Source organism: Entelurus aequoreus, linkage group LG10 (genome assembly GCF_033978785.1).
Source record: "Entelurus aequoreus isolate RoL-2023_Sb linkage group LG10, RoL_Eaeq_v1.1, whole genome shotgun sequence".
Classification (NCBI taxonomy): domain Eukaryota; kingdom Metazoa; phylum Chordata; class Actinopteri; order Syngnathiformes; family Syngnathidae; genus Entelurus; species Entelurus aequoreus.
In genome coordinates this window covers 9514949-9537448 of record NC_084740.1, presented here as the reverse complement: position 1 = coordinate 9537448, position 22500 = coordinate 9514949, and the positions used below count along the sequence as shown (strand labels likewise).

At 38.3% G+C, this 22500-nt stretch overlaps 1 protein-coding gene across 11 annotated transcripts in view; it reads right to left on the bottom strand.

The window, feature by feature from the left end:
• Nucleotides 1–22500, bottom strand: part of plch1 (phospholipase C, eta 1) — a 221712-nt gene that overhangs the window by 62012 nt on the left and 137200 nt on the right. For 9 of the 11 annotated variants that reach the window (XM_062059983.1, XM_062059987.1, XM_062059984.1 and 6 more), the window contains 4 exons: nt 17498–17668; nt 10073–10166; nt 5830–6033; nt 3608–3728 (listed from right to left, as the gene is read on the bottom strand). In XM_062059983.1, the coding sequence (XP_061915967.1) occupies nt 3608–3728; nt 5830–6033; nt 10073–10166; nt 17498–17668 (590 nt within the window). Of the gene's footprint in view, nt 1–3607; nt 3729–5829; nt 6034–10072; nt 10167–13990; nt 14039–16450; nt 16472–17497; nt 17669–22500 lie in introns of those variants that run through there. The other 2 variants (XM_062059989.1, XM_062059988.1) reach the window with 2 other exon arrangements.

Sequence of the window (22500 nt, the reverse complement as noted above, 5' to 3'; positions counted from 1 at the left end):
GTATACACATGTATACAGTATACACATGTATACATATATATACATATATATATATATATATATATATATATATATATATATATATATATATATATATATATATATATATATATATATATATATATATATATATATATATATATATATATATACACACACACTACCGTTCAAAAGTTTGGGGTCACCCAATCAATTTTGTGGAATAGCCTTCATTTCTAAGAACAAGAATAGACTGTCGAGTTTCAGATGAAAGTTCTCTTTTTCTGGCTATTTTGAGCGTTTAATTGACCCCACAAATGTGATGCTCCAGAAACTCAATCTGCTCAAAGGAAGGTCAGTTTTGTAGCTTCTGTAACGAGCTAAACTGTTTTCAGATTTGTGAACATGATTGCACAAGGGTTTTCTAATCATCAATTAGCCTTCTGAGCCAATGAGCAAACACATTGTACCATTAGAACACTGGAGTGATAGTTGCTGGAAATGGGCCTCTATACACCTATGTAGATATTGCACCAAAAACCAGACATTTGCAGCTAGAATAGTCATTTACCACATTAGCAATGTATAGAGTGTATTTCTTTAAAGTTAAGACTAGTTTAAAGTTATCTTCATTGAAAAGTACAGTGCTTTTCCTTCAAAAATAAGGAAATTTCAATGTGACCCCAAACTTTTGAACGGTAGTGTATGTGTATATATATATATATATATATATATATATATATATATATATATATATATATATATATATATATATATATATATATATATATATATATATATATGTATATATATATATATATATATATATATATATATATATATATATATATATATACACACACACACAGAACACTTTTCCACTTTACATCAGTCCATCTTAGATGAGCTCGGGCACAGTGAAGCCGGCGGCCTTTCTGGGGGTTTTTGAAAAATGGCTTTGGCTTTGCATAGTAGAGTTTTAACTTGCACTTACAGATGTAGCGACGAACTGTAGTTACTGACAGTGGTTTTCTGAAGTGTTCCTCAGCCCATTTGGTGATATCCTTTACACACTGATGTCGGTGTTTGATGCAGTACCGCCTGAGGGATCGAAGGTCACGGGGCATGCTGCTTACGTGCTGTGATTTCTCCAGATTCTCAGAACCTTTTGATGATATTACGGACCGTAGATGGTGAAATCCCTAAATTCCTTGCAATAGCTCATTGAGAAATGATGTTCTTAAACTGTTCGACAATTTGCTCACGCATTTTTTTTCACAAGGTGGTGACCCCATCCTTTTTTGTGAATGACTGAGCATTTCATGGAAGCTGCTTTTATACCCAATCATGACACCCACCTGTTCCCAATTAGCGTTCACCTGTGAGATTTTCCAAATAAGTGTTTGATGAGCATTCCTCAATTTTCTCAGGTTTTTTTTGCTCCTTGTGCCAGCTTTTTTTTAAACATGTTGCAGAATTAAATTCCAAATGAGCTAATATTTAAAAAAAAAAAAAAAAGGTTTTCCATTTCGAACATTAAATATCTTGTCTTTGCAGTCTATTCAATTGAATATAGGTTGAAAATGATTTTAAAAATCATTGTATTCTGTTTTTATTTACGAATTACACAACGTGGCAACTTCACTGGTTTTGGGTTTTGTAATAATAAAAAAACAGTCACTTATATTAGGTTTGTTTTAAAGTAAGCCTGCGGTAGGCATGTGTAAAAGAGAATAGGTGCTTGTTTGTGTGACACATTGTGTGTGTGCATGCATATGCAGAAGAGCATTTATGTCCATTTTGTGTTGAGCCGTTGAAAAAAGCATAATGCCTATTAAACAAATATTTTTATAAAACAATTTGTCCACTCCCCTGTTGATGGAATTAAAAACTTAAACATTTCTGTCCATGGCACACTAACTGAAGATAAAAAAAACCGTATGTGATTAATTAGGAATACTTATGAGTTAATTATGGACAAAATGTGATTAATCATGATTCAATATTTTAATAATTTAACCTCCCTAAATTTGTTTGTACTGTTGTATTGACATTGATTTTAGGTTTTGATGTTTGTTAAATATATTGTTTGTGTAGTTTTGCATGGCTAAAGCCATAATCCAAGTTTACATGATCCTATTTTAGCTTAGCTTAGTTTGTTTTCCTGCTGTATCTTCGCCAATGTGTTACAATAAGAGGGAGATATTTGTTGGCTTTGTAACAAAAGCTGCCGACCAACATGCAGTAATGCCAAGAAATAAAGAACACACATACTCTATATAACTCTACTTTCGTTTTAAACAAGCTGCCAAATGAAACTAGACTGCAGCTTTAATTGCACCGTTTGAATCCACTGATAAATGATAGAAATACACTATATTGCCAAAAGTATTTGGCCACCTGCCTTGACTCACATATCATCATCATCATCATCATTTCTTTTTATTCCTTTCATAAAAATGCATATATACAAGCCATGTATAGTTGACACTTTCATTGTTTTTTAGTTTCTTTCTACATATGAACTTGAAGTGCCATCCCATTCCTAACCCATAGGGTTCAATAGGATGTCGGTCCACCTTTTGCAGCTATAACAGCTTCAACTCTTCTGGGAAGGCTGTCCACAAGGTTGCGGAGTGTTTTTATAGGAACTTTCGACCATTCTTCCAAAAGCGCATTGGTGAAGTCACACACTGATGTTGGTCGAGAAGGCCTGGCTCTCAGATGACTTGATTCTAATTCATCCCAAAAGTGTTCTATCGGGTTCAGGTCAGGACTCTGTGCAGGCCAGTCAAGTTCATCCACGCCAGACTCTGTCATCCATGTCTTTATGGACCTTGCTTTGTGCACTGGTGCACAGTCATGTTGGCTGAGTTGCCGTTGTTCCCAAACTCTTCCATGTTATTATAATAAAGCCGGCAGTTTACTTTGGAATATTTATGAGCGAGGAAATTTCACGACTGGATTTGTTGCACAGGTGGCATCCTATGACAGTTCCACGCTGGAAATCACTGAGCTCCTGAGAGCGGCCCATTCTTTCACAAATGTTTGTAGAAACAGTCTCCATGCCTAAGTGCTTCATTTTATTCACCTGTGGCCGGACCAAGTGATTAGGACACCTGATTGTGATCATTTGGATGGGTGGCCAAATACTTTTGCCAATATAGTGTAGCTTATTATTAAAGCCACTTGCTTCTTAAGCAGAGCCAGTGGACATGCAAAGGGAGTAAGACAATTTTGGGGAAAGAGGACAGATCAGTCCCCACTTTGGTTGAGTTTCTGCAGCGATATAAATTCCTGAGGGGATTCTGAAGAAACACTTGGTGAGCAGATGGCCCAGTTTGGTACCTAATTATTGTCAAAAATCAATGTGTTGTTTTACAACCCCGATCTAAGCAGCTTATGTCTATCAGATTTAGAGAATGTTCATTATTCCTGTGTCAATAAAGACCCATAATACATCATCCTGATCCCTGTGGAATAAATGCATCTTATTTCTAATTAGTGTAGAAAAGCCTTAAGGAGTGGGCTGCATCAGTCCATAAAAAAACTGATCTCGTAGATGACTGCATGCAATCAGTGACACAATTAAAATGGCGTATTTGCAATTCAATGTCTTTTAACTCACTGGTTGTTGATGAAGGCATATTTGTTGATGGTCTCTATGACGGACTTGAAGGCGATCTTGGAGGTCAAAGTGTAGCCATGTTGGACCATGGGCTCTCCCTCAGGACCGTCCCAGCAGTCCACTGCGGAAGCAGAGAGAAGATTCCCACTACAATTGAACTTGGAAGGACATTTTATGATGTAATACCATACCATACCAACTTTATTTATAAAGCCCTTTAAAAACAACCACAGTTGAAGAACAAAGGGCTGTACACCACAAATACATACAGGCAAAGGACAGACTAAAAAATAACATTTAAAACAGAGGTAATATACACATAGAAAAAAGCAAATACAAATTACCTTAAGAGCAATTTTTTGTTAGATAAAAAGCAGTTAAAAAGTTCAAAGTTCAAAGTCTCATGTTGGGTTAAAAGCCAGTGAGTAAAAATGGGTTGAATAGTATTCAGTATCATAGTATTCAGAGATTATTATTATGCAGCAACAACATTATTTATAATTATAACCAGATCTAATTTACACTATAGGGTAAAAGAAAAAGAAAAAAAGTTGGTCCAGCTCATTATTACACCGACAGGAATTGATTGTTGATTACTGTAAATTCAACAATTTAACAAATGTGTTAAATTAATCACAGACTCCCTTATAGTTGCCGGATGCGTCTTGTTATAACAAAAACTGCACAATCAGCTGTGGCTGAACGCAACCATCTGATATAGATATTGGTTGATTTAATTTCAAGCACACCTGTGGACCGAAACCATTGCAGGTGACTTCCTCTTGAAGCTCATCGAGAGAATGCCAAGAGTGTGTAAAGCAGTAATCAGAGCAAAGGGTGGCTATTTTGAAGAAACTAAAATATAAAACATGTTTTCAGTTATTTCACCTTTTTTTGTTAAGTACATAACTCTACATGTGTTCATTCATAGTTTTGATGCCTTCAGTGACAATCTACAATGTAAATAGTCATGAAAATAAAGAACATGCATTGAATGAGAAGGTGTGTCCTAACTTTTGGCCTGTACTGTATGTCAGTTTAAAAGTCATAATTTTTAGTAGTCGTGTCATTTGTTTTCTCCCATGTACAAAACCCAAAACCAGTGGAGTTGGCACGTTGTGTAATTCGTAATTAAAAACGAATACAATGATTTGCACATCCTTTTCAACTTATATTCAATTGAATAGACTGCAGAGACAAGATACTTAATGTTTGAACTGAGAAACACTTTTTTTTTTTTTTTTTGCAAATAATCATTAACTTAGAATTTAATGGCAGCAACACATTGCAAAAAAAGTTGGCACAGGGGCATTTTTACCACTGTGTTACATGGCCTTTCCTTTTAACAACACTCAGTAAACGTTTGGGAACTGAGGAGACCAATTTTTGAAGCTTTTCAGGTGGAATTCTTTCCCATTCTTGCTTGATGTACAGCTTAAGTTGTTCAACAGTCCGGGGGTCTCCGTTGTGGTATTTTAGGCTTCATAATGCGCCACACATTTTCAATGGGAGACAGGTCTGGACTTCAGGCAGGCCAGTCTAGTACCCACACTCTTTTACTATGAAGCCACGCTGTTGTAACACGTGGCTTAGCATTGTCTTGCTGAAATAAGCAGGGGCGTCCATGATAACTTTGCTTAGATGGCAACATATGTTGCTCCAAAACCTGTATGTACCTTTCAGCATTAATGGTGCTTTCACAGATGTGTAAGTTACCCATGCCTTGGGCACTAATACACCCCTTTACCATCACAGATGCTGGCTTTTGAACTTTGCGCCTATAACAATCCGGATGGTTCTTTTCCTCTTTGGTCCAAAGGACACAAAGTCCACAGTTTCCAAAAAAAATTTGAAATGTGGACTTGTCAGACCACAGAACACTTTTCCACTTTGCATCAGTCCATCTTAGATGAGCTCGGGGCCAGCGAAGCCAGCAGCGTTTCTGGGTGTTGTTGATAAATGGCTTTCGCTTTGCGTAGTAGAGTTTTAACTTGCACTTGTAGCGACCAACTGTAGTTACTGACAGTGGTTTTCTGAAGTGTTCCTAACCGTTAATTCAGTCCAATGTGTTTGTTGTGTGAAGTAGTACTACATGATATCAGGTAAATAGAGCTTCAGAACAACCCGAAATAGAGACTCTTTATTGTTTCATTAATTGAATGTTAATTTTGCCCAGAGTCCATCAAGGAACAAAATGCCCATACCCTCAATACCCTACTCACCTTCCACGCAGCGACAGCCGGACTGCAGCACCCAGGCGTACATGTCGGTCTTGGAGTGTGACAGCAGCTGGTCACCGGTGAGGTACGTATTGTGAGAAGAGGCGATGAAGTAATTACATAAGGGCTGGTCCATGTCCTGATTGACTTCGTTGTGCAGAGGGTTGAAAATGTCACACGTCGGACTTCGCATGAAACTTGTAAAACCTAGGGAGAAACATAAGTGATAATAACAAAGGATTTACTCAATGGCTTTCCTGGTTGGAAAAGCTGATAGAAAAGTGGTCCGGAGGTTTCCAAAAATCAATTTTGAAATGCGGGCTCGTCAGACCACAGAACACTTTCGAAGCGTTTCTGGGTGTTGTTGATAAATGGCTTTGGCTTTTGCATAGTACACTTTTAACTTGCACTTACAGATGTAGCAACCAACTGTAGTTACTGACAGTGGTCGAAGGTGATTGGATGGATGCGTGAAGGAAAAGCTTGAACAACATCAATGCCAACACCTTTAATGAAGACGTGTTGTATAGTCTTTAAACAAACATTTCTGATAAAACTAAAGCCATAAAAAGCAGTGATTTTACTTTTACAAAAAGCTCATCGAGTTGTGATAAAACTGCTTCAATGGCAACATCATTGTTAATACTATTAAAGATGTACTGTCCAGAGTCTACTGTAAAATAATACATAATACACATTATTACACAGATGTCAACTAGGTCTGAATAAACTGCTTCTATTATAAGATCAATGCTAATACTTTTATTGGAGATGTGTTGTCATGTTCCGATAAAACTGTCAATTTGAGAAAAAGGCAAAAATAATAGAGATAAAGATTTGAGAATTAAGTCGTAATTTGACAAAAAACATCCTAATTAAGTGAATTACATTTATATAGCGCTTTTCTCCAGTGACTCAAAGTGCTTTTACATAGTGAAACCCAATATCTAAGTTACATTTAAACCAGTGTGGGTGGCACTGGGAGCAGGTGGGTAAAGTGTCTTGCCCAAGGACACAACGGCAGTGATTAGGATGGCGGAGGCGGGGATCGAACCTGGAACCCTCAACTTGATGGCACGGCCGCTCTACCAACCGAGCTATACCGCTCTGTTAAAATAAATAAAAATAAAACTAGTTTTTCTGCTCAAAATACACATTCATCGTCATAAAAAAAAATAATTTCCTGCTAATAAGGAAGTTACTATGAAATATTTTACTCTGAGATTTCAGTATCCTTTTATTTAATCATTTTGCATAATATTTGTACAACAAAAAAATATGGTGTAAGTTTAAAAAAAAAAAAAAAAAAACCTGATTTTTTTTTTTCTTATCATAAAATACAGACAATATTTTTGAAAGTGTTACAATTTACTTTAATGCATATTTCAAGCTGTGTGTTTAGAATCAGATCCTTGTGTCCATGTTCTGATGTGTGTCCATCCATCCATCCATCTTCAACCGCTTATCCATCTTCAACCGCTTTACCTTCGGCAGCGTCTTCTCCCTGTCATCTTTGTTGTAGCGGTGTAGCGTGCAAGGACGACAAAGGCGGACGCGTGCACATTTTCCGGACTTATGCAGATCCCAAATACAGATCAACAGGTACCAGAAGGTAAGAAAAGTTGCTTTTGCATAATATTGCAAAACAAAACGCCAGATAATATGTCTTACCTTATACACACACCATAATAATACTCCTATGTTGAAGCACAGTACAATCCATCAAGCGGTGCAGCTTCATAGCTTACCAAAGTCATACTAAAACATTTTGATAAGATTTTTGAGCGCCGTGTGTAATGTTCTATATTGTCAATGGAACATATACAATTTTGGTGTTTTTTACTTGAGTCATATTGCAGTCAACACGTATCTCTTAGACTGCCATCTACTGGTCACACTTATCATTTGACCATTTACCAAATAAAATAGCTTCAAGGTCAAGCACAACCAAAATGATTCCGTATATTAGGGTTATAAGGCGGACTGTCGAGTTTTGAGAAAATGAAAGGATTTTAAGTGCGCCCTATAGTCTGAAAAATACGGTACGCTTTTTTTTTTTTCAAACCCACTCACAAATCTAAACACGGACACAGAATATAGAACACGGACACCCACATCTGATTACACACAGAGTCTGAGATTTGCATCTGCAATTTGTCTCGCCACAATAACATAATATTTGTTTCATCTAAGAGCCAGTGCATCACTTCCATCTCTGTATTGCAAAATAAAAGCAACGTAGGTATCATAACACAAACTCAATACATGCGTCAGTGGTTGGTCACATGACAAGATCTCCTCATCAGCAGGTCCATTTTCAACAAAAGTACGGTGAAGTGTTTAAAAAAAAAAATTGCTTTTGTAATGGTCACGCATGAGGACCCGCAAGATGGAAGAAAGCCTTCGTTCACCCACATGGATGAATGAGACGGGAATAGCAAACAGAGGAAATATCAGCCAGTTTAGTCTAAGTGTCAAAAAGTCGGGATTTGTTCTAAGTGTTAAAAAGTCTGAATTTTTTTAAGTGTCAAAAAGTCTGGATTTTTTATAAGTGTCAAAAAAGTCTGGATTTTTTCTAACTGTCAAAAAGTTGGGAATTTCTTTGTCAAAAAGTCGAGATTTTTTCTAAGTGTCAAAAAGTCTGAATTTTTTTAAGTGTCAAAAAGTCTGAATTTTTTTAAGTGTCAAAAAATCTGGATTTTTTTCCAAGTGTCAAAAAATCGCACATTTTTTAAGTGTCAAAAAGTCTGGATTTTTTCCAAGTGTCAAAAAGTCGTGAATTTTGGGGTCAAAAAGTCGGGATTTTTTTTAAGTGTCAAAAAGTCGGGATTTTTTCTGTGTCAAAAAGTCTGAATTTTTTTAAGTGTCAAAAGTCTGGATTTTTTTCAGTGTCAAAAAGTCGGGAATTTTTATAAGTGTCAAAAAGTCTGAATTTTTTCTAAGTGTCAAAAAGTCGTGAATTTTGTGGTCAAAAAATCTGGATTTTTTTTCCAAGTGTCAAAAAGTCGCAAATTTTTTAAGTGTCAAAAAGTCTGGATTTTTTCCAAGTGTCAAAAAGTCGTGAATTTTGGGGTCAAAAAGTCGGGATTTTTTTTAAGTGTCAAAAAGTCGGGATTTTGTCTGTGTCAAAAAGTCTGAATTTTTTTAAGTGTCAAAAGTCTGGATTTTTTTCAGTGTCAAAAAGTCGGGAATTTTTCTAAGTGTCAAAAAGTCTGAATTTTTTCTAAGTGTCAAAAAGTCTGAATTTCTTTAAGTGTCAAAAAGTCTGGATTTTTTCAGTGTCAAAAAGTCGGGAATTTTTGGGTCAAAAAGTCGGGATTTTTTCTAAGTGTCAAAAAGTCATAATTTTTTCTAAGTGTCAAAAAGTCGGGATTCTTCCTAAGAGTCAAAAAGTCGGGATTTTTTTAACTGTCAAAAAGTCGGAATTGTTTTAAGTGTCAAAAAGTCGGGAATTTTTTTATCAAAAAGTCTGGATTTTTTGTAAGTGTCAAAAAGTTTGGATTTTTTTAAGTATTAAAAAGTGGGGAATTTTTTGGTCAAAAAGTCGCACTTTTTTTCTAAGTGTCAAAAAGTCACTGTGATGGAGAATGGAATCAATGCAAATGTGTGAGAGGAATGCGTTTATCTGATGGACATCCATCTTGTCACACGTTTTATTAAACCCTCGCATTAAACAATCAAAGTGTTGGTAATCCTCCAGCTGATTTGTACTCATCATGCTGAGAAAAGGTTATTTCAATAGCATGGCTGTCACATTCCCGGCCTGTAGACATTACGCGTCACGCCGTGATTAGCCAGACGTTACTCACGATGCCTCCTACGATGACATCAGTGTCGCCCCTGCACCTTCTCGTCGCCGCCAGTTCCTTCATGCAACCTTCCTCGCTGTGACTTCCACATTTTCTCTCGCCTCCTCACTCTGTCGCCTCCCTTAAGTTTAGCCTTCAGCTGCAAGCTGCCTCACTTACAGTGACACTGTGGGGAGGCGAGCATTTCTGCAAACTAAATTATTTATGGACAAAAGTATTGGGCCAGCTGGCCATTACATCGTACATGAATTTAAAAAAAAAGAAAATATAGAGTTTATCCTTCTTTTCAGACTTTCTACATGATGTTGGGGTGCATCTGTGGGATTTTTTTTAATTTTTTAATTGTGAGGTCAAAGGTGACTTATTTTCGGGTCATTACACTATTGAGAGTGTGTGAACTAAATTATGCAAAGAAACTGGGGGGGAAAACAACCTACCTTCGATTCCCATGACACCTCTTTGTTTGTTTTCGTCCACCACCTCAAACTTGTCGATGATTTCCGCCACGTATTCCGGGGTGACGTTGACCATCTGCGGGGTCAACAACATCCCAGTATCATTTCGTGACATCATGTTCACATTCACAGAGGGTATTTTTATGCATTTTATTGGTGTTTTTGGGTCATTGAACACATTTCTGGAAACTATATTCCACATTTGCGGATGCATATTTTCCGGACCATAGGGCGCACTGGATTATAAGGCGCACTGCGATGAATGGTATATTTTTAAATATATATATGTTTTCATATATAAGGCGCACCGGATTATAGGGCACATCAAAGGAGCCTTTTTTTTTTTTTTCTAAATGTAAAACACTTCATTGTGGTCTACATAACATGTAATGGTGGTTCTTTGGTCAAAATGTTGCAAAGATGATGTTTTACAGATCATCTTCAAGCCGCTTTCTGACAGTCGCTTCAGGAAGCGCCGTTTTGTGGGCGGTCTTATTTACGTGGTTCACCTTCAACAGCGTCTTTTCTCCGTCATCTTTGTTGTAGTGGTGTAGCGTGCAAGGACGGGAGTGGAAAAAGTGTCAAAAGATGGAGCTAACTGTTTTAATGACATTCAGACTTTACTTCAATCAATAACGGTGCAGCATCTCCTCATGGAAACAACCCACACCGGAAACCGTCCGACCGGAACTCTAATAACTAAAGTTCCTTGGGTGAATAATGTAAACTCAGGTATGTTTTAGCGCTTTCATGGCGAGTTTACTAACAGTTATAAGCAAGAACTTTACACTACTTTATATTGGCACTTAAACATTTACTACTAAAACATTTTGATAGATTTTTGAGCGCCGTGTGCAATGTTCTGTATTTTCAATGGAACATTTAAAATGTTGGTGTTGTTTACTTAAGACTTCTCTCTTATATTTAACTGCCATCTACTGGTCACACTTATCATTACACCATGTACCAAATAAAACAGTGTAGGGTCCTGGAAGAGTTGGTACTGCAGGGAATTCTGGGGATTTGTCCTGTTGTGTTTATGTTGTGTTGCGGTGCAAATATTCTCCCGAAATGTGTTTGCCATTGTTGTTTAGTGTGGTTTCACAATATGGCACATGTTTATGACAGTGTTGGCATTGTTTTTACGGCCACCCTTAGTGTGACATGTATGGCTGTTGACTAAGAATGTTCTTCATTGTCTTTAAAATATGATAATCAAAGTTAACATGTGGTGAACCGCACCGTGTCCCCCCGTCCTCTCAGTAAGCTGTGGAGTCCCCCGAGGCAGTATATTAGGGCATTTACTGTTCCTAATATACGTATAATATACGTAAACGACATGTCATCAGCATGCGACTGTGAATTGTTCCTGTTTGCAGATGACTCGGCCCTGCTGGTATCCGGCAAGGACAAGTCACAGGTGGAAAAAATCCTCAGTGCCGAACTCTGTAGAATTTGCACCTGGCTCGCTGACAATAAGCTATCCATACACTTAGGTAAAACAGAATCCATCCTATTTGGGTCCCAAATCAACCTTAAGAAAGTCAGTGACTTCACTATTAAAGTGGGTGACGTTGTTATCACCAGGAAAGATGAGGTCACCTACCTAGGTTCCGTTCTAGAGGCTAATCTTTCCTGTGATAAAATGTCAACCAAGGTAATCAAAAAGGTCAACCAAGGAACAAGATTTCTCTACAGAATCTCCTCTCTGGTCAACAAAAGCACCATGAAGATTCTAGCGGGTACTCTCATTCAACCCTTTTTCGATTACGCATGCACCTCCTGGTACCCTAGCACCTCCAAAACCCTCAAATCTAGACTCCAAACATCCCAGAACAAGCTAGTCAGGTTACTTCTAGACCTCCACCCCAGATCACACCTCACTCCTACCCACAGGGGGGTAGTAACGCGCTACATTTACTCCGTTACATCTACTTGAGTAACTTTTGGGATAAATTGTACTTCTAAGAGTAGTTTTAATGCAACATACTTTTACTTTTACTTGAGTATATTTATAGAGAAGAAACACTACTTTTACTCCGCTCCATTTATCTACATTCAGCTCGCTACTCGCTACTGATTTTTATCGATTTGTTAATGCACGCTTTGTTTGTTTTGGTTTGTCAGACAGACCTTCAAAGTAGGATCTATCGCATGCCTGCGTTTCACCAATCAAATACAGTCACCGGTGACGTTTGACTCCGTTCCACCAATCAAACAGAGCCAGGCGGTCACATGCGGCAAACAACAAGCTTAAGCTTACATGAACTCAACGTCAAATTTGAGGAAGCACGTCGCGGTAAGTAACGTTAGTAGATATTTTGGCTGTCACCGTAGGCTGATGTTAGCTTCCCTGCTACAGTATGAATCACTGTCAAATGTACATCGTGTGGGGACATTTATTAACGCACTGCAGCCTCATAGACACACACACACACACACACACACACACGCACACGCATGCATAGAACACCAATCAGAAGTGCACAGTGTGTTTACCATGAATTGATTTACGTGGACCCCGACTTAAACAAGTTGGAAAACTTATTCGGGTATTACCATTTAGTGGTCAATTGTACGGAATATGTACTGTACTGTGCAATTTACTAATAAAAGTTTCAATCAATCAATCAATGTTCCCAGGTGCAGCCCACACCTGTCAGGTGTGGGCTGCGTAAAGGCGAACTTGTTATTTTCCTTTGTAATCTCTGCCTACTGAGCCTATGGTGCTGTTAAGTTATTGTGGCTCAATTTGCCTTCATTTTTTTATGTTAATGTATTATTATTTAATATATATTATTGTTTTAGTTGATTGAGAGATATTCCTGGCTCTGTATTTGCTCATTGCTATTTTTATGTTGTTGTGCATTATTTGTTGCCGTCATCATTAAACGGACAAGTTACTCATCAGTTACTCAGTACTTGAGTAGTTTTTTCACAACATACTTTTTACTTTTACTCAAGTAAATATTTGGGTGACTACTCCTTACTTTTACTTGAGTAATAAATCTCTAAAGTAACAGTACTTTTACTGGAGTACAATTTCTGGCTACTCTACCCACCTCTGCTCGTACCCACTTCTCCAAAGTGGGCTGGCTCAGGACAGAGTAAAACAACTTGCATTGAGCCTAGTCTATAAAATCCACTACACCTCCATGATACCGAAGTACATGTCAAACTACTTCCATAACGTAAATGACCGCCATAACCACAACACCAGGGGGAGCTCCACTAACCACGTTAAACCCAGATTCCGATCTAACAAAGGTCTTAACTCATTCTCCTTCTATGCCACATCAATATGGAATGCACTCCCAACAGGTGTAAAAGAAAGTGCATCTCTATCCTCCTTCAAAACCGCACTAAAAGAACACCTCCAGGCAACTACAACCCTAAACTAACACCCTCCCCCCACCACATCCCACCTCCCCGGATTGCAAATAATCAAATGTAAATAATCAAATGTATATACTTGTTCTTATGCTTTCTGAGCTCACTATGTTCACTGCTCGCTGTACATATCCTACCAAGTCAGACCTACACTGTTTCAATGTCCATTTCTCAGATGATATTATTGTTGATGACTGAAGTGCTGATATCAACCAAACCTACCCCCCACCCCAAACCACCTCCACATCCCACCCCCCGGATTGTAAATAATGTAAATAATTCAATGTATATACTCTGATGATTAACTTGTGTGATGACTGTATTATGCTGATAGTATATATTTGTACCATGAATTGATTAACTTAAACAAGTTGAAAAACGTATTCGGGTGTTACCATTTAGTGGTCAATTGTACGGAATGTGTACTGTATTGTGCAATCTACTAATAAAAGTTTTTAAAAAACCATGATAATAACAGTTGGCTTAGATTGTACAGAGTGGTAGATTTACCTGATACCTTCAATTGAAGACCAGCGTCACATCGTCCAATGCTACAAAAGCATTAGGGTGAATAAGTATAACCAAACATTAAAGGCCTACTGAAAGCCACTACTACCGACCACGCAGTCTGATAGTTTATATATCAATGATGAAATCTTAACATTATAACACATGCCAATACGGCCGGGTTAACTTATAAAGTGACATTTTAAATTTGCCGCTAAACTTCCGGTTCGAAACGCCTCTGAGGATGACGTATGCGCGTGACGTAGCCCGGCGAACACGGGTATGCCTTCCACATTGAAGTCGATACGAAAAAGCTCTGTTTTCATTTCATAATTCCACAGTATTCTGGACATCTGTGTTCGTGAATCTGTTTCAATCATGTTCATTGCATTATGGAGAAGGAAGCCAAGCAAGCAAAGAAGAAAGTTGTCGGTGCGAAATGGACGTATTTTTCGAACGTAGTCAGCCACAACAGTACACAGCCGGCGCTTCTTTGTTTACATTCCCGAAAGATGCAGTCAAGATGGAAGAACTCGGATAACAGAGACTCTAACCAGGAGGACTTTTGATTTGGATACACAGACGCCTGTAGAGAACTGGGACAACACAGACTCTTACCAGGATTACTTTGATTTGGATGACAAAGACGCAGACGTGCTACTGTGAGTATGCAGCTTTGGCTTTTTTTTGCGTATGTACGTAACTTTTTTAAAATATATAAGCTTTATGAACCTTGGGTTAGGTGAACGGTCTTTTGGGCTGAGTGATTGTGTGTGTTGATCATGTGTTTGAATTGTATTGGCGTGTTCTATGGAGCTAGGAGCTAGCAGAGGAGCTAGCATAACACGTACCGTACCTACGTGCGCGTCACGTACGTAACTTTTTAAAAATATATAAGCTTTATGAACCTTGGATTAGGTGAACGGTCTTTTGGGCTGAGTGATTGTGTGTGTTGATCATGTGTTTGAATTGTATTGGCGTGTTCTATGGAGCTAGGAGCTAGCAGAGGAGCTAGCATAACACATACCGTACCTACGTGCGCGTCACGTACGTAACTTTTTAAAAATATATAAGCTTTATGAACCTTGGGTTAGGTGAACGGTCTTTTGGGCTGAGTGATTGTGTGTGTTGATCAGGTGTTTGAATTGTATTGGCGTGTTCTATGGAGCTAGGAGCTAGCAGAGGAGCTAGGAGCTAGCATAACAAACACGCAGGTGTTATTATGCAGGATTAATTTGTGGCATATTAAATATAAGCCTGGTTGTGTTGTGGCTAATAGAGTATATATATGTCTTGTGTTTATTTACTGTTGTAGTCATTCCCAGCTGAATATCAGGTACCGTGAGTATGCAGCCTTGGCTGCTAAACATTCGATAACTTGACCGTATGTGCGCGTCACGTACGTAACTTTTTAAAAATATATAAGCTTTATGAACCTTGGGTTAAGGAAACGGTCTTTTGGGCTGAGTGATGGTGTGTGTTGATCAGGTGTTTGAATTGTATTGGCGTGTTCTATGGAGCTAGGAGCTAGCAGAGGAGCTAGGAGCTAGCATAACAAACACGCAGGTGTTTTTATGCAGGATTAATTTGTGGCATATTAAATATAAGCCTGGTTGTGTTGTGGCTAATAGAGTATATATATGTCTTGTGTTTATTTACTGTTGTAGTCATTCCCAGCTGAATATCAGGTCACCCCCGGCTCTTACAGCATCTTCCCTATCTGAATAGCTTCAACTCCCCACTAGTCCTTCACTTGCACTTTACTCATCCACAAATCTTTCATCCTCGCTCAAATTAATGGGGAAATTGTCGCTTTCTCGGTCCGAATCTCTCTCACTTCATGCGGCCATCATTGTAAACAATAGGGAACTTTGCGTATATGTTCAACTGACTACGTCACGCTACTTCCGGTAGGTGCAAGCCTTTTTTTTATCAGATACCAAAAGTTGCAATCTTTATCGTCGTTGTTCTATACTAAATCCTTTCAGCAAAAATATGGCAATATCGCGAAATGATCAAGTATGACACATAGAATAGATCTGCTATCCCCGTTTAAATAAAAAAAATTCATTTCAGTAGGCCTTTAAGCGCACAATATTGAGTGAATGCAGTGATGTCAAAGCCTAACATTCTTGTGCAATGAAAATTATATTTTTTAAACATTAACACTGGCTAAACTTACAAGCAGACACAGTGTGTAGACAGAAAAGGGAGGACGGACGCATTTTGGCTTAAAAACTAAAGATAAAGGTGAAGTTATAACACTGAAACGCCCTCAGGAAGAGGTGCTTTAAGACATGGCTAGCTAGCTCGCGGCTAACATCCAGCCGCAGTCGGCGGTGTTTTAGCTACTTCTAAATCACTAATCCTCGCCTCCATGGCGACAAATAAAGTAAGTTTCTTACAAGTATCATCCCTGCAGAATGAGGAATAGCTAAACATGTTTCACTACACAGTACACACCGTAGCTCACCGGCGTCACAATGTAAACAAACGGCATGGATGGATCTACACCTGACATCCACTGTAATGATACCAAGTACAGGGGCGTATCGAGTCGATACTACTACGATTACGTCGATATTAAAAATATATATATATATTCTGTTTATAAACTCAGGAAATACGTCCCTGACACAATAGGACTTAAATTATGACCATTGTATGATCTGTAACTACTTGGTATCAGATCGATACCCAAAATTGTTGTATCATTCAAAACTAATGTGAAGTATCCAAACAACAGAAGAATAAGTGATTATTACATTTTAACAGAAGTGTAGATAAAACATGTTAAAACAAAAAGTAAGCAGATATTAACAGTAAATGAACAAGTAGATTAATATGTAATTTTCTACCACTTGTCCTTAATAATTTTGACAAAATGATAGAATGGAAAATGACACAATATGTTACTGCATACGTCAGCAGCTATATTTGTTTGCTTACTTACTACTAAAAGACGAGTTGTCTCGTATTTTCACTATTTTATTTAAGGACAAACTTCCAATAAGAAACATATGTTTAATGTATTGAAGATTTTTTTTGTTAAAATAAAGCCAATAATGCAATTTTTTTGTGGTCCCCTTTATTTAGAAATGTAATAATACATGTTCGTACCGGTACCAAAATATTGGTATCGTGACAACCCTAATGCTTTTATTTGTAATTGTGTGGTCTCTGTTTAGAAATGTGTAAAAAAAAAAAAAAAAAAAAGCATTATTTCAGGGTCTGCTGTTTTAAAAACGATTCTACATTTACAGAGGAGCAAACAGATAGCGTCAGCAACATAAAGAAAACTCCCCGAAGGAAAAAAAAAAAAGGCTCAGCAGTGACGATCTAATTATAAGTGTGACAAATTGTCTTCGCCAAGTCCTCCAGTAATGTGTTCAACTAAGGAGAAAAATGATTCTAATCAGCCCTGTGTTTTTTCCTCCCTAGGTTTCAAATTGAAACATCAGTGAGGTAGTTTTAAATCACGCCTCGACCCAAAGTAGCGGCGCCGCCTACCTTCTGTTCGCTGTGCAACAGGTTCGCCAGCTCGTCCGCTGTCAGGTGGTCCTTCCTGTCGCTGTAGGCCATCATGAGCAGGAAGAGGTCCCGACGCATGGACATCATCTTGTAAAAGACGGAGAACTCCTCGTACGTCAGCGTGCCCTGCTGGTCGTCCGTGTCTGCTTCCTGAGAGCGGGAGCAAGTCAAGACTCAAGTCAGTCAGTCAGTGAGCAGGCCCATAAATGTTGTAAGCCATGACATATTGATGACTGAGGAAGAGCACAAATTCATATTTCACCGGCTTCACTTTTGATAGAACACTTGGAGACACAAGATGGAATAACATGATTATGGATTTTCACTAACAAGGTTTTTATTGGTCTTGGTATTATCTTGTCCAAACACATGAGCCAAAGAAAGTTTGTTTGGTCTGTTTGTTTCACTGTCTACACCAGAGCTGGGCAATTATTTTGACTCGGGGGGGGCCATATTGAGAGAAAAGAAAGTGTCTGGGGGCCCAAGGTGTGTGTATGTATAAATTATATATGCACATTTAGATGTAAACATCTGCTGTACAGTATGTGTGTTTGGGTCCCTTTTTTTCAGGAACACTAATACCAAAAGTCACAATGTTCTAAAAAAGTTATGACCGACCACCTCAAAATATAAAAACGGAATGGAATTTTACATTTTTTTACTGAATGAGACACCCAAAATGTACATGAAAATAAAGAAAGTGGGATTTACAATATTAACTATGAACAATAAAACACTGAATATTAACAACATATGAACGTCGCTCCTCTTTTACTTCTCAGACCAGCTCCTCGATAGTTGTGTATCTTTTACAATCAAGCAAAACACAACAAAAATGGAACAAACAGCAAAATATGAATGCAAAGTGTAATAATCACCTACAATATGATATATTATAACGTAAGAATCTGCTTCCGCATCTGTTTCTGACACCCGCGTTTCGGTGCTGGCTGCTCTGAAAACAAGATTGCTTTGTTCCTGATCTGAGCTGCTGTGACGTACATTACCGTAATAACTCCTATAACACTCAAAAGCGCAGATTTCGACCATTGAAATGTCACGGTTGGGTCGCATTTTACGCGGGGGTCGTTCTCCCAGGATGCAGACGGGAAACTCCGGACAAAGCGTGCAGGTAGGATATGATTTATTTCTCATAAATAATACAACATACGAAAAGACAGGAAAGCGTGCCGATCGCACGGGAAGCTAAGGCAAAAACTTAGCCTAGGAATCAAGAAACAGGAATAAACCAACATAACTGTTACTTACAGCAAACAAGGAAGCGAGCAATGTGAATAAATAGCTCTCTGATTAGTGCCCGGCAGCAGGTGAGCATCCCGGACACTAATCAGAGGCAGGTGATACTAATGTTCACCCATGGCAACTAAAACAAACCCAGGGGTGCACAAAACAGGAACTGAGGGAGTCCAAAACTAAACAGAACATGATCCGGGCAACGGATCATGACATGAAATACTTTCTATAGTTCAAGACTTACAGTCATTTAAAAACAGCACTGCACATCATAAAGGTGGCGACAGTTTCCATCTTAAAGGTAAAAAAAATATATGTAGAACGTCTGACGGGCCGTATTTTGCCCGGGTCTGGGCTACACTCACAAGCCAGCACTAAGATAATTGTGTATCACCAGAACAGCAAGGGTCTGATGTCCGAAATAAGGACAAACTTGATATCGCATGTAAAGTTGGTCTATTAAGCTCCTGCGCAGAGGATTGTGTCCATTTAGCATATTTATGTATATGCAGAATGTATGCTGCAGAGCAGCCACAATACACGGATACGGAAATGCAAATATATTCATTTAGCACTCACATTGTAATTTGTTAGTATTATATCATGAACTACATTTTTTTAAAAATTTTGCCTGTCATTCGCAATCCCTATGTAAGACAAGAACATGTATTTCTTTGTTTGATGCGTACTCATTTGATAATAAAAGGGCGAGTACGAGGAAGCTAATGATGAAGCTAATGGGAGTCATTACGTCATTGTGTCTATTCTATTATATATTCTACATGCAAAGCCCTCGAAAAACATCCCAAAACCGCCAACAATGCTCTGTTTATATGTCGTGACCTGAATATTAATCAAGTATTAGTGATATTGAAATTGTAAGTGCTAACACTGAGGAACTACTTTTAACAATGTATGCAGCTGTTGACATACTGAGCTGCTGCTGCATCGTGTCCGAGTTGGTGAAAGTCAATCCTAGATTATAAATCATGCCTCTCACTTGTATCGTAGAATATACAAAATATACACTGCATCTTTGCTAAACATATACAGAACAGGTCAAAAGTTTGGACACACCTTCTCATTCAATGCGTGTTCTTTTTTTTCATGTAGATTGTCACTGAAGGCATCAAAACTATGAATGAAATAACTGAAAACATGTTTTATATTCTAGTTTCTTCAAAATAGCCACCCTTTGCGCTGATTACTGCTTTGCACACTCTTGGCATTCTCTCCATAAGCTTCAAGAGATAGTCACCTGCAATGGTTTTCACTTCACAGTTTTGATGCCTTCAGTGACAATCTACAATGTAAATGTGTCAAACGTACGGCCCGCGGGATGAGTTTGCTAAGTATAAAATTAAGCCAACATGTTTTAATGAAAGAAACTGCTGTTCTAAATGTGTCCACCAGATGTTGCAATAGCAATTATTTGTATCTTTGTAAATTATGCTACATATGTAAAAAAAAAAAAAAAAAAAACACATGATGTTAGTGTACCAGTCGAGGACAATGAGCAAACTACATAAATAACATCCTGTAATTTGATTTTGATATAATTTTTTATCTTGATAGATTGAAAATTAACACCAATGAGTTGACTGATGAACATTATCACATAATTTATTCGGAAAGTTTAAATAACGACAAATAAAGACAGAATACTATTAACCGCAACACGTAAGTGTAACATTATGATTTGTACATTTTCAGAATGTGCTTGTTCTATTTTTAAACAAAAAAAACAATCTGATGTTGTCTTTATTTTTAAGTTATCATGCCGTGATTTTACCAGTCCGGCCCACTTGGGAGTAGATTTTTCTCCATGTGGCCCCCGATCTAAAATGAGTCTGACACCCCTGATGTAAATAGTCATGAAAAATAAAGAAAGGTTGTGTTGAGTCATTTATATTATGGGATAGTAAACCAACTATCAAACAACACCGCCTGTACCTTTTCTGTCTTGCATTTACCGGCTATTTTATTCCATGTTTTCCCATCCCTGCTCACATCTTCGGCCATCTTGCCTGAGGACACACACTCAGTACGCCTCACTGATCATTCCATTCTGCCACCTCGTGCTGTCAGCTTCACGGGCTTTGCCGCGGCCTCACATTACCTGGATCTCACGAGGACGCCATTGTAGTCGACACCCGATCTAATAATACCGACTAATACCTCCATCACAGGCCCCCGCAACCAGCTTGCTGAACGCAATAAGGCAGTGTTTTTCAACCACACAGGTGTGCCGTGAGATACAGTCTGGTGTGCCGTGGGAGATTATGTAATTTCACCTATTTGGGTTAAATATATTTTATGCAAACCAGTAATTATAATCTGCAAATAAAGTGCCGTTGTTGAGTGTCTGTACTGTCTACAGCTCGGCAGAGTAACCGTGTAATACTCTTCCATATCAGTAAGTGGCAGCAGGTGGCTAATTGCTTTGTAAACGTCGTATCTATTGCTTAAACCAAAAATAAACAAAAGGAGAGTGCCCCTAAAAAAGGCTGTGGAAAGGCATTGTGATCAGCGTGCTGCAGGAGTAAAGGTCAACGCCTCTGTCCATGGTACTGAAAACAGAGCGCCATCAGACAGGGGCGTGGCATGTGCTGACGGCGAGACACAGCTGGCACAGGTGGTACGTGTTAAACTAATCAAAAGAAAGCATATTCATTGATGGTGGTGTTGAAAAACATTAAACCTGTTGTAAACTCTGTACGCTTGGCTACTTTGACGTGCATCTGTGGAACCGCAAGACAGCGACTTCTACAAAGGCATTGAAGCTTAGGGATGGCTGTGGAAAACAAAACTAAAACTGAACTGGCTACAAAGTAAACAAAAAACAGAATGCTGGACGACAGCAAAGACTTACAGCGTGAGGAGCAGACGGCGTCCACAAAGTACATCCGTACATGACATGAAAATCAACCATTTCCACACAAATAAGGATAGCGTCCGCACAACTGAAATAGTCTTGATTGTTAAAACAAAGCAGGAAGACATGAAACTACTACAGGAAAATACCAACAAAACAGGAAAAGACACCAAAATAGGAGCGCAAGACACTACACACAGGAAAACACCAAAAAACTCCAAATAAGTCACGGCGTGAGGTCGTGACACTTACTTTGAGACAAGAGCTATATTGATGCATGCTTGGTTATGTTTTGAATTCATATCCAACAATTGCAACAATGACTTTTTACTGTCAATATCAACTACCGAGTTTACATGTTTAATGTTTTCCGCTGGTGATGTGCCTCCGCATTTTTTCAATGAACAAAAATGTGCCTTGGCACCAAAAAGGTTGAAAAACACTGCACAAAGGGACTGTAGACAGAACCCACAGGAATGTATTGGTGGACAGCAATCTTCAGGCTATTTTAAAGTCAAAAGATCAAGCAATACTTCTCAAGACTCACTTTAAAACATGTTTTTTGTTCAACTAAGCAAGCGCAAGTGCACTTTATCTGGTTTCCATGAAATAAAGATCTCTTCTAAGATAGGCTAAAAATGCAACCTCCCCGGTTCTTTGCTTTTTTTCTGCAATAAATTATTCTTATGGCATCATTTTTTCAGGCCAGTACAGTGAAGCAAAGCTTTTTAAATCACGAGGCTTAAGTAGCGTCACGAGTCATTGAAGTAGAAGACCTGGGCGGTTGGTGTTGTAGTCTAATTACTTGTTGTCGTCCATGCAAAGATGAAACAAGCAGGTTATTAAGTGAGAT